Source organism: Falco peregrinus, chromosome 1, assembly GCF_023634155.1.
Source record: "Falco peregrinus isolate bFalPer1 chromosome 1, bFalPer1.pri, whole genome shotgun sequence".
Taxonomy (NCBI): domain Eukaryota; kingdom Metazoa; phylum Chordata; class Aves; order Falconiformes; family Falconidae; genus Falco; species Falco peregrinus.
Genome location: NC_073721.1, coordinates 22030877 through 22043930, shown reverse-complemented (window position 1 = coordinate 22043930; position 13054 = coordinate 22030877). Strand labels below are relative to the sequence as shown.

Genomic DNA, 13054 nt, shown 5'->3' with positions numbered 1-13054 from the left:
TTTTAAAAGAAAAACAAGGTAACATTTAATTTACACCTTCAATAAATGAAGTACTGTTTGATTAATTTAAGAGTAAAACCTCATTCTTACCGTCTGTTTTTGAAAGCGTATCATAGTCAATCATAGCACTTCCTCATCTATATGCTGTAAGTTTCTAACCCCCTATCTCACAAGTTTCTTTAAACATCTGATCTTTCACCTACATTACTGTTTGTACCTGTGCCACCCTCACTGTCCATTTCATGCTTGCATTTATATTTACAACTTGACCTTTAGAAGTCAAAAGCCATAGGTAAAACAATCATCTTTTCTAAGGAATGTGGCTGAATGAGCACTTCCAGAGTCAAAAAGTAACAGTAGGTACAATACCTGCATCCTTTGTTACAGGTGATGATTTATTAAGGTTGACTTCAGTGGCATGAACTTTTTTCCTACTACTTAGGTATTCATCACTGCTGCTGTCACCTTTGCTGTTGAGGGACTAGTAGGAACAACAGGACAACACCAAAATAACCCCAGTCCAGCAGCTCAAAGGAGGGGCATGCCGAGGATGGTGCCCATGGGGTGAAATTGACAGCCAAGCTCTACTGACACCATCCAACACCTCCTTTTCACCCTAAAACTGCTCTTCTCCTGTTGGAAAAATCAAATTTGCCTTATTTGCAGAGAAACTGCATGCAGGTGCTGAGCATTACAATTTGGATTCTCATATCATCCATATTTATTCGACAATGCAGAACAAAGTTGGGATTTGCTGAAGACAGTGGGCAGTCTCTGAAGAGCTGATTAGCTCTGAAGAGCTTTTATTGCAGGTGATGAAAAAAAATCTAGTTTGACTTTTTTCCCAGGCTGAGTTTAACATTGACAGGGGAATGGTCTACATTACTTGTAAAATGACAACAGAAAAATTCAGGCTTGGATACTTCAAATTAGTTAGGCTCTTATTAGACCTGCTCTGATAATCAGAAGTATTTTAAAGCCACAATTATTTTCTTAATAGATACTTATTTTCCTGAACTGATAAAAAAGATGTATTAGTACATACAAACAAGATTACAGCAGGTTAAAAACCCCAAACCACACAACTAAAATACTGATGATGATAAATAAGAATATTCTTTCCCTTAAGGCAAGTTTAGAGAAAGGTGGTCTTGCTGAACACAGAAAAGGCTGTGTGTTTTTTAAAACAATTTCTGGTGAATTCATATCAAACACTTTGTGACACCACTTAATGTCAGAGCCAGCTCCACATAAATACAGACTTGCCAGTAGCACAAAACATCTGAACGGGCTGGCTTTGTTAGAAAAAGAAACAAAGCCATTTCTGCCTGATATTTTTAAAATAAAAAAGAAGATAGAGAAAACTAACTATCAACCATTAGTTTGAAATAAAATGCCAACTTCAAAAACTATTTTAAAAGCTTTCCTCCATAGCTGGCTAACTTTTATGGCTACTGCATTCATTAAATGCCTAAGGGTAGCTTCATTTTTAAGTCTTCATAAAAATCAAAGAAATGCAACAGTTGATTCTGAAGAACATTACTTCAACATTATGGTCATATGCATTTATGCCTGTTGTAATGGTAATAAACAGGATCCCACATTCAGTTATTTTGATGTCTCTCTCATGCATGTGCACCTATTTCTCCACAGAAGTAGAAGCGATCCCCACACCTTTCAAATACAGGACATTCAAACCCATATAATATAAATTCATATTAACACATGAGGAAATCACAAGAAATTAATCAGGGACACATAAGCGCTTTACTCAGATTTTTATACTGCCATTCTCATAGCACCTAGAGATAGTCATTATTACAAAATAGCACACAAGCTTGTCCACGTCCCGTTTCTACATTTTTATGTTCAAGTGATGGTGACAGAAATTATAGAAAAAGAATTCAAAAGGGTTTTTTTGTTTTGTTTTGTTTTTTAAAGGAAAAAGTGAAATAACTTTGCATTAGGAAATGCTGATTCCACAGGACTAAGAATTGTTTTACATTAATCAGTTTATGAACTATTTTGTTTCCTCCAGTACCTTGGTGATACCTTTTTCTTTAAAATTTAGGCACATTAAATCCAGGGATTATAATATGGAGCTTGTACCAGATTGCGCAAATACTTTATCAAGACCAAAATATCTTGTAAGGCAACAGATACCATTAAACAAAAGCGGCACAAACACCAAGTTAAAAAGTGATTCTCTACCACCAAAGAAAAATTACTTTTTTTTCTATCCTAACCTATTTTGTCAAAATTTCCACAGAATAGAAACTAATCTTCTTGCCCAGTTTCATTGATCCTCAACATCCTTTTCTGCAGGCTTTTCTCAAAGGTCAGTATGATAAACCTGCTAGGAGCAAATACATACTGGTGCAAGGTGCAGATATGGGTCCATAGGACTGTGATTAATGACTTACTATTTTAGATTTCTACTATGGCAATCAAAAAAAAAATCATACAATTTCAACGGTCACGCACAACCGGTTTTCCCCACTGTCCACTGGCAGATCGCTCTGAAACAACAACACTGGTGATATGGGCAGAGTGTTTCCTTCTGAATTATTTGCTGCTAACTGCTGAGGAGAGCTCTTGAAGGGAAGTTGTGTTCCCTAACTCCCTGGTTTCCAAATCATTCCCCATGCAGAGCAACTGAGAATCTTCTCCAGTTAAGCTGCATCTGCTGAACGCCCTGACTGCATCTGCCGAATGCAATGCAGACCCATTAATGTGTAGGCAAGAATTATTAATTTGGTGGTAGTACTCCAGCAGTACAAGTGCTTTGTTCAGGAAGAAATGCTAGTAAAATAAGCTAATGTGTTTCTGCAGTACATAGTGTAAACACAACCCTTGCAGGCTTCTAATGCCACCCAGAAACCTTGCACACTTTGATCTCAATTCCATTCTGTCATCCCCAGGTTATTGAACCTAACATATGGAAGAACAAGACATTCACAGAGTGGAATCAAATAATCTTAAATAAATTAAAAAATATTTTCCTGCAAATAACTATGAGATCTGAGCAATCAAGCCTACTCTCCCCTGAAAATCACTGTTTTAAACAGTGACTAAGATGATGGTAGAAACCTAGTCCTGGTACACCCCAAGGAACAGTGAAAGAGGTCAGACAAAAGCACTAGACTTCCACAGGGCAAAAAGGCAGTGGGAGCAAGAGTGTAGGTAGACCACAGAAATATGAGCACTTATGAAGTCCTCTAAAGGGCCATAACAGGGAGTTCTACATTCCAGACTTCCACAATGCTGCCAGAGATATATTTCCTTGCTTAGACATAATGATTGAAGTCCAGAAAAGGACTAGGTGATGTGGGTACAAGTCTAGCTGACCTTGCATGTCCCACGACCCCAGGTGCTGAAGCTTGTTCACTTTACAGCTTTGAAGACTTCCACACACCTGCAGGTACACCTCAAGTTTGTCAGGAACCCTGCCCAGCCTCTTTCCTGGGCTGCGTTAAAACTTTAACTCTTTAAACAGAGTTAAAGGTTTGAATCCTTCAGTCAGTGGAGGGAAGGCAACCTAGGTCTCTAAATCCCATGGAAAGGCTTTTTCTAGAAAGATGAATATAACAAGATGCAAAGAGAGGAGAGCAGGCACTAGCACTACATCATCTTTCTCCTGCTGCATGCTAAAAGCTATGAGTACACCCAGTCATGTCTTTGAATGACAGTGTAGTTGCCTGCCATGAAGAAAACAGTCCTTGGCTATGCATTTTTAAAAGCATCTCTAAAGCAAGACGCTAGAAATTCCCATTTGCTTCTACTAATCAGTCTAATGCTGACTGTTCTGCTTTTAATTAAGGAGATATGTGATTAACATGTTGGCTGGTTGGGACCCTATTGTAACGTGCCTGTGCTCTACAGGAGGAGTTTAACACACACCTTGGGTGGGCTCCATTCTGCAAGCAGAGCACTCAAAATCAGGCACCAACTTCTCTTAATATTTCCCTTCAAATTGTCTAAGACTAGCCATTAAGGAACAGCTCTGTCCATTTCTTTTGTTTACGGCTCAAATAATGTCTCTGTCCTCTGCTGCTGCCTTCCTTAAATACTCTGTAGTGCTATTAATTGGTAACTACTGCTATTCATTACCGACTTGATGATACTACTGTCTTTCGCATACTTTAAACAAACAATAGTCCAGATCTCCAGCTGTTATAAACTACCTTAAATGCCTCCAAGTTCAGTAATACCCCACTGGTATGTATCGCCGGCATGGAATTTGCTTACCTTTGTGTTAAGACTTTTTACAAAGGGAGAGAGCAGGACTGCCCTGACAAACACTGCTTTAGCATTTCTGTCCTTGGGTGGCAAATAAATTACTATGTAGCGTATTTAGCTAAGCTACAGTTGATTTGTGTCAAAGCAGTGCCATCAGCTTTTAATGTGCATGGCACATTCTCTCTGAACTATTCTCCCTAAGGATTATTCTCCATAATATGCCAAACACTAACAATTAAAAATTAAACCTGGCTGGCAGAACATCTCTGACTTTCATTGTCCTCAGTGTATCATCTGGTCACCAATGTTCATCAACCTCTGATTACAAAAATTGATATTACCCTTCAGAATAGCTAACAAGTCAGAAATATGTGCCCAGTTGTGTCAATCAAATGCTTCACCGGGGAACAGCAATAAAAGCCAGTGGCAGAAATAAACCTGATCCCCAAAACAAGTGCACTCAGTTAAAACATTGCACATCCAATAGGGCTGGATGGAGAGCTTACAGTTCTGCATGACCCTGGTGATGTCTCAGACTGGAAATGCCCAGTGACTGTGAAATCAAGAAAGCGACAAGCTTACAGAGTTGTGTTTTGTTTCCTCTTTAAGCTGCAGAACTGTAGAAAAGACAGACACGGTTTTCCTTTCTGCCTATTCCTCTTATTTATCTACACTGTGAAGTCAGACAAAGAGCTTTCCAAAAATCTTCCTGACAGAAAGGAGCTGCATCATTGATTTGCCAGGTTCAGGAACCATCCCTGTAAATGCAGCCTGTCCAGAATGACAAAGGACAGGTTGACATTAAAAAAAGAAAGCATGAATTACTGCTTTGTAAAAACTCATAATAATCACCTTTGTTGTTGAAAGAGTTAATCACTTATAAGGGGTAAAGATTTTTCCCTCTTGGATGCAGATTATTAACGGAACCTTTTTGCTTACCGGAGGATCTTGGTCCTCAGCTGAAACAGTAGTGATAACTGTGCCCTTGACTGCATCAGGAGCAACCATTCCCCTGTAGAGGGTTTTGCTAAACACTGGAGAGTAATCATTCATATCCTGCAAAACATAATTAAGAGTTTAGTTCTCAAGTTCAAGCAAAATTATAGAAACATTCACAATTGTTTTTTTTCAAATTCTGCCCAACCACTCCTTCCTCATGAGGAAGCCTATTTGCCATTCACAGTCCCTCTTGGCTCTCCATTCCATTACCACCGCACAAAACAAGCACACAAGGGGAAGGTGTCATTTTTTTTTAAAATAAAATATTCATGTGAGACAAAATCAACTGAAGGAAATTCTCCAGAAAAACACACAGTCTCACAAGTAAACAAAGCAGAGATTTCATGGCACCTGCTTCTCAAGTGGTAGGACACAACATGGCTTTGCTAATTTTCTAAAATGAATGAGCTGCTCTTGCTTGACAGTGTTTGCTGCCTCTAAGATGCAATAAATGAAGGGAAAATATGATGTCAGATTAGTACAAACACCTCATGAGAGCCTAAAGTGATGTTCTTTGGACTTATGTGTACATTGTCAAAAAGAAGCTTCAAAGGCGCACTTTTACTGGCATAGTAGTATGCACATAGGTATATTTTCACACTTACATAGGTGTGCACAGCTATACATATGTACACACATCCAAGCTCACACCCACACCTGTTCATGTGTGAAAGATGCAGCCTCACTCAAACACCAGGCTGTGTGGGACTGCATGAACTGGCACGAAGGCAAATGCAGCTCTTGGATGCATGTGGCTCTCAGTGACGCATTGCTACATGCATTGGGAGCTGCAAACATTTAGAAACTCAACCAGCATCAAAGTTTATTAAAAAGGCATTCATTCTGACTGTCATAAGTTGTCAGAAAATATTTTTTTCCAAAATTCTCTCACAGAGAGTTCCAGAAAATTTGTACGTATGCACCTTTGAAAAAATAGTCTATCTTTAAATCACAGTCATTGTTCTACCAATAAAATTTATTTCATTTTTTTTTCTGTAGAGGCACTTTCTTAGTTTGAATTCTATTGAGAACAGGTTTATTCATTGTGCATACTACTATTTCCATTGTTTTGCACATATAGATATCACAGATTAAATTTTCTCATTTTTTTTTCAGAAAAATAAGAAGCATCATATGCCTTCAGCACACAAGAGTGACTTTACTGATCCACAAATGAAGAGCAAACTTTTTTCCCCTTTAAGCAGAATATGTGCCTGAGCTCTGGGGGAATACAGTTGCCAACCATCTCTTAGGTAAACGACACAAACACAGCTACTCAAGAGTTCATACAATGATGCCTCTACCTGTTGTCACAGCTCTTCCTGCTGCAAATGCAAATTGGCTAGCATGCTATATTACACAATCATTTAAAACATACATCCATACCTCATCAGAGGAAAAGACAGTATAATAAACATCTCTATACAAGACATTTTAAAAAATGACTGTAGCAAGTCCATGTAGTAAATGCCTGAATAATTAATGTATTGTGTTCTGCTGAAAGGTCTACGATTCAAATCTTCGAGGTACTGGAAATGTTTTTTCTCTGATTTTCAGATTTTCCAAGAGTCTGTACCATCAAATTAAAATAAAAAGTGACTACTAGGCATTTCAAACTATGAGAGCATTCAAAATTAAAACATTTTGGAAAAACATTCAAACAGATTAGCATTTTTGCATTGAATTATAGGCACTGAATCTTATAATTGCATTTTTTGCCCCATTGGCAAGAATAAAATTTACTTCATCTGAGAGTTTAATACCCAGGACTATTTTACAAAAACAATCTTGTTTGTCACAACTCTTCAAAGGGACGTCATGCTTGTAAAATAAGCTATCCTTTCCTCCATTCCGCTCCCAGAAACTTCAGATGGGAGCAATACATTGCTGTTGCAAAGAAACCAACATCATATGGCAATCTCACACTGTAAGTCTCCATTCACAGCCATTCTACCTCAAAGAAAAGATGGGGAATGACTATTTGAAGCAGACACAAAGTAACCATGAATACAGAAATCCTAGGTAGTTAGGGATGGAGTATTAAAAATCATCTCCATTGTGGTAGAAGAAATGTAATACAACACTACAAGCAGAGGTCTTACAACTGTGTAAATCTGTGTGACAAACTGTTTTCATTTGTAAATCCTGACCGCATAAACACAGAGAAGACACCTTCTGTCCTTCCATACGAAGTCTCCACCTGGGGTAACAACCCGATACTACGCTTATAACAACTTTTTTTTTTTCAGCTTTTCCTTCCCATGATCTGGATGCTTAGGATCACCTCCATGAAGCAGGTGAAGTTTCTGAAATAACTCAGCCTTTTATCTGTATTTATTATTTTATTTTGAATCCACCTCTCTCTGTGCACTTGCAGATCCACAGCCATATCTGGTCGTGTTTCTTTGGCACAGCAGCAAGAGATCACAATTTGCTCTTTGATCAATTGGGAATGGGGAGAATTGCTGTGTGATGGTTGTTTTTTTTTATCTTTTGAATACCTTTATGTGACCTTAGCACCTGAAAATCTATGACTTAAGGTACTGGAAAGTGTAATCCTTTTTAAAGATGATACACTACATCCTCTGCTATAGAAAATGACTAAGTCATCCTATTCAACACACCTCTATTTTTCAAGATACATGGATCAGTACAAAATACACAGGAATATAAAGCAAAGCATAAAGTAAGACACAGAAAACCTCCTTCCCCTCTAACTTGTCTTTCCTCTAAGACAAACTTTATGCACAATTGTGCCTCATAAACCTTAGTCGAGCCAATCAAATAAGCACCAAATGTTTCAGTCATAACTAGACAGAACAGCTCTACATGCTCTTCATCCGGGCTCACCTCTTCCTGAATCCTAAAGCAGCCACCGATTTTTCATAGCAGAGTTCAAGTTTAAATGTTTCCACTTTTAACAAAATAAAAGTTCCCCATAAGAATCACCACAGGTCTTCTCATTATGCAGCTGCAGTAAGTGCACTTCAGAGAGAGCGAGACTATCATTACAGACAGGGGATCAAGTCTCATGTACTCATCGCAAATGTCTATGATGAGTAACTGCTAGAAACAGGAGATTTTTGCAGGCAGGTTTAACATGCAAAACATGCCGACAACATAGAAATGGGCTTTTTTTTGGTCACAATGCTTGCTTCATTCTAGCAAAAATCTTGGTTCAGTGGCAGGAGGAAGAAATGACTCTTCTGGACAATTCCCAAAAGAGTAAGTAGAGATTCTGTTACAGACATGTTGGAGACATTCATATACTATCATCTCCTTCAACTAGTATAAATTTCTCTTCATGTATTATGGGCACCTTAAAGGTACCAAAAAAGGTCACAGAAAGAAACTATTGATTTTCTGGCAAAAAGCACCACCACCAAGGATGGAATACAGTCTAGATCTGATTTTGTTAGGGCACAGAAAAATGCACACTCTGTATGTTCTGTCAATACCTCAAGAGGTCATGGGAATGATCTGCCCTATCCCACCCCAAAAACCTGTGTCCATGTAGTCAAGGTCCTCAATTCTATTTTCTTCATCGAAGTGGACTTAACAGTGACTAGTGTTCAGCATTCCATGACAGATGCAGATACAGTTTTCAGGTTTTCATCACAGAGGGACTTTGGACACAAAGAAAACATTTAGAAAACATGCTGGGCTTCTGTTAATACTGGAGACCAAAGACTAGAAATGTTTGTGCAAAGCTAAATAATTGAAGATTAATCTATACTTGATGGCTTCGCTTAAGACATCATTAAACCTGACTTTGGATATACATGGATACAGCATATGAGTGCAATCCCTAACCACAGGTTAGGAATAGCATAGTAACATTCCACAAAGTGGTAGTTAAGCAGTGCAATCACCTTTTAAATCTGGGGCATAATCCTGCATATGCTCTTGTTGCCAGATTGCAGCATCTTACAACTGTTCACAGTTCATTGCTTCAGTCACATAAATCCAGGCTGTTGTTAACCATCAGATACACACAAAAATATGTCAATGGAAAGTATAGGTAATGAATTCTTTATATATCTCACTTTAAAATACTTGGGCTGTGGACTTTGACAATAAGCTAATAGCAGCCAAGTATTTATATAGAAATAGAAATTTATATATAAATATATACTTTTGCATAGCTGCAGATTATTACACTTTTATACATCTTTGTTAAAAAAACAGAGTGAAAGTCAAAGCGTAAAAACCCCAAAGCTTTCTCCCTATCACAGATGCTCTTTATCACTTGTTCAGTTTTGCTTTACACTGCTAACACTGGGCAGCACATGAAAGTTGAACTGGACACATCCTTACATTGTTCCCTTGCACAAAGATTAATAATCAAGCATTAAGAAAGCACAATATGGGAGAGATACTCAAATACTATTGTTCTTGAGAATCCAAATTAGCAACTTCAAAAGCAAATGAAGATGTATTAAGAGATTTCTTGATGCCAACTCATTTGTTAAGTCAGATGTCACCCTTAGCATGTGAATGATACCACTTCCTGACAACTTTCTTACCCTCTGAACAAGACACACCTCACAAGATATAAACGATTGGTATTTAGCAAAAGGTTTGTAGGAAACAAATACTGACCCATCTGCAAAGATTATGAAAATGCTGACCAAAAATGTTGGTGAACTAAGACAGTCATCTAGGAATGCCAATGAGGAGAAACAAAGCATGAGGGAAGAAAGGCATTAAGCAAGAAATCAATATGTAATTTAAAAATCATTAAGACAGTCACTAGTTTTAATGCACTAATACTACACTAGGTGCTCCTGGACAGGGTGACCACTGACATGGGAGGGCAACACACAACTTGAGCAGAAGAAAAATACCTGCAGTACAGCATTCCTAGCATAAAATTAACTTGTAAACTTAAATGGACTTCAGAGACATTAATATATTTTTGATTTATGGGGACACCAAGAGACATTTAATGCTGGTACTCCAATAAGTTAAGAATATAAGCATTTAACATCTGGGTGAAATAACCCTCTCCTTCCTCCTCATTCACTAATCTGGGAAACATACAACTTGGATTCAAATGTCTGCCTTCTTCCTTGCACCATCAATGCCCCTTAACTTTGACCTAAGTGCCTACAGCGCAGCATGTCCTGTATTAGCAGTGCAGCACAGACAGCACAGATCCACGTACTCACAGGCAGCAAGCAAAAGCTACCGTAGCTCTGCCACTCTGGCAGCTCCTGGATCCTGGTGTCACCAGGATTTATGACAGCCTTTGTCACAAACTGGAGCAGTCCTAGTGTTCCCCTATGACTTCGCAGTGGATCCTGCAGATCCACCTCCCAAAGGATCAAGACATGCATACGAAAATAAAACCACACACACTTCAAAACATAGCCTGAGCAGCAAAGCCTGAGAAGTTCAAGTGCACCAGCTGCAGCTCATGACTGTTACCATGTGTCAACAAATAGCACACAACATTACTGTGAGTGACAGGTTCATCCGATTTGAATAATACCACTAACATAAACACTTCCTAAAGAATAGTTAATTTTTTTGAAAAAGTGTTTTGGTAGAAATCTGGTTTTGTAAGAGAGAAATAAAAAGTAAAAAATTAAGTTAAATTTTCATCAGCTATCTCCACATAAACATGAGCAACTCCAGATGACACTCCAATATACTTGATATATATTTACATGTATACACAAATATTTATGTATACAGATCTGTACCTATCTCAAGCATAATTCGTGCAAACGGCCCTTTACCCTACAAAGGGAACCTTGTTACTGAACTGAAACATTTGCCGCCTTTAGCCTGCAGTGCACTAGAGGGCAGCCCTACCAAATGGGAGTGAAGCCTTTTCTCCCCCAACACCCACAGAAATCGTTTTACCTCTCCCGATTTCCTTCTTAGGAAAACAGGGTTATACTTCTTTACATCTAGTCATCAAGGTTTTGGGATTTTTGCAGCTTATAAAACCAGTTTGATTTTTTAATTCCTGTTGTTTTGTAGATTGTGACTTAATTATAATCAAGTATTGATTATTAAAATAGCTGTAATTCCATGACAGCAATATCTAATTATTAATCTGCTGAACAGTTCCAGAGGGACAAATTCCTACAAAAGACCACCAAAATCAAAGATTCTGTTGATATATTTAGACCACTAAGAGAATCACACTGTTTACATTATTTTTACCATTATCAGAGTAATGTGTAGAAGTGCCTACCTGGGGAGCTTGCATTACAAATCCAATTTTGCACAAAGCATCCCTTTCCTCTTGCCTCTCTGCTCTACTGCTCATCAGAAAGCATCTTACCATAAAGAAACTAAAAGTCTGAGGAAATGTTTTACTCTTCTATTTCTGACTTGTTGAAAAAAAATCACTCATTTGTTAGCTTCTTAAATATTACATTTTCTTGGTTTGTAAATACTTACATGAAGAGTTTCTATGTACATTCATTTCTTCATTCTACCACTTCAGGACTGCGCTTTTTGATTACAGCTGCTGATACCATGGTTTCTAGTCAACTATATTTAAGTGGAAATCAACATTCCCATCTATAAAAACCAGCGTGACTGAGCAGTGTCTGAGCTAATAAATGCATATTAGACCTTTACAACTCCTTTTGCAGTCCGCTGGCTTTTATGACAAGTGTTAATAAATAGGAAAAATAATTTATTTTTAAGGCAATCCACTAATAATAGCTTCCACTAATGTCAAATGTACATAACATAATCCCACAAAGGGAGAAAGTGAAAAGATTTACTTCAAAGCACAGCATATGTAACACACTGAAATTTTCAAACCTTTTCAATCTTCTTCTACAACTACAGATACGTATCTGTAATTTTCTGCTGTCATTCTGTTTTGAACATCTGCCACTTAAGTCTTTGTGCATATTACCAGAGCTGGTGGCTTCCCACCTGAGCTGCCTCCAAGTGCTTAATAATCCCCTGCTGTCTGGGGACTTCCAAGGGCATATTTAACATTCCTCTACTATAAGTGTGAAACTGTCTTCTACAGAAAGGAAAGGGATGTTTTGGTATCACTGTACTTCAAAATCATTATTCCTCTTATACATTCTTTAACTGTAGAAAGATGTCACTCAACGTCTTATTGAAAAAAAAAAATCTAAGATATTTTATTACTAAATAATCATAATAAAAAAACCCTAAAAGGCCACAAGATATCATGGCCCTAAGGGCAACCACAACCCTTAATGGCCTGGAGCAGCCTCACCTAGGCCCCTCAATACCCTGCCCCTGTGTCCAGGACCCTGCTTCAGCCCAGTTGGGGCCCTCAGCCCTGCTCCAGCAATGCCATAGGATACCAGGCTCCAGCTCTGCTTCTGGCCCCATCCCCTTTTGCTCCTGGCTGGACTCCCTGGACAGAACCCAGACCAGGTCCAAGCCCTCACCATGTCTGGGGCTGTCAGTCTGCCTGCCCAGCTCCATCCCCCAGGCACTGCCCACGCTGGGTCACCCTCAGCTCATGCCTGCATGTGGAGCAGCCTTGCTCACACTAACCTCTCATAATAATTTTAAATTTCTTCAGCTGTTAACTATCCGTTCATTAAAAAACCAGGGAAGTGGGAAGTGAACCCTTTTTAACAAGCACCCAGAGATCTTTGACCTCTACTACACGGCCTTAACAAAACGTGTTTTGGGCCCAAGTGAACAAGTCCTTCCATTTTGATGCAACTTTGCTTTGCAATGGGTTCCTGAAGCTCTGCTTAGCTCTAAAGGAAACTCCAAGTTCAGGTTATCCGTGGCAAAAACCTCCCCAGCGTGGTGCTCATTGATGTTTGCACAGGAGGAGATCCTTGCTACCATC

General features: G+C 38.6%; 1 protein-coding gene across 8 annotated transcripts in view; it reads right to left on the bottom strand.

Annotated features, from left to right (window-relative positions):
• The window catches only part of PCDH15 (protocadherin related 15), an 821537-nt gene that overhangs the window by 105532 nt on the left and 702951 nt on the right, over window positions 1–13054 (bottom strand). For all 8 annotated transcript variants that reach the window (XM_055808474.1, XM_055808447.1, XM_055808438.1 and 5 more), the window contains one exon: window positions 5179–5295. In XM_055808474.1, coding sequence (XP_055664449.1) covers window positions 5179–5295 — 117 coding nt within the window. The remainder of the gene's footprint in view (window positions 1–5178; window positions 5296–13054) is intronic.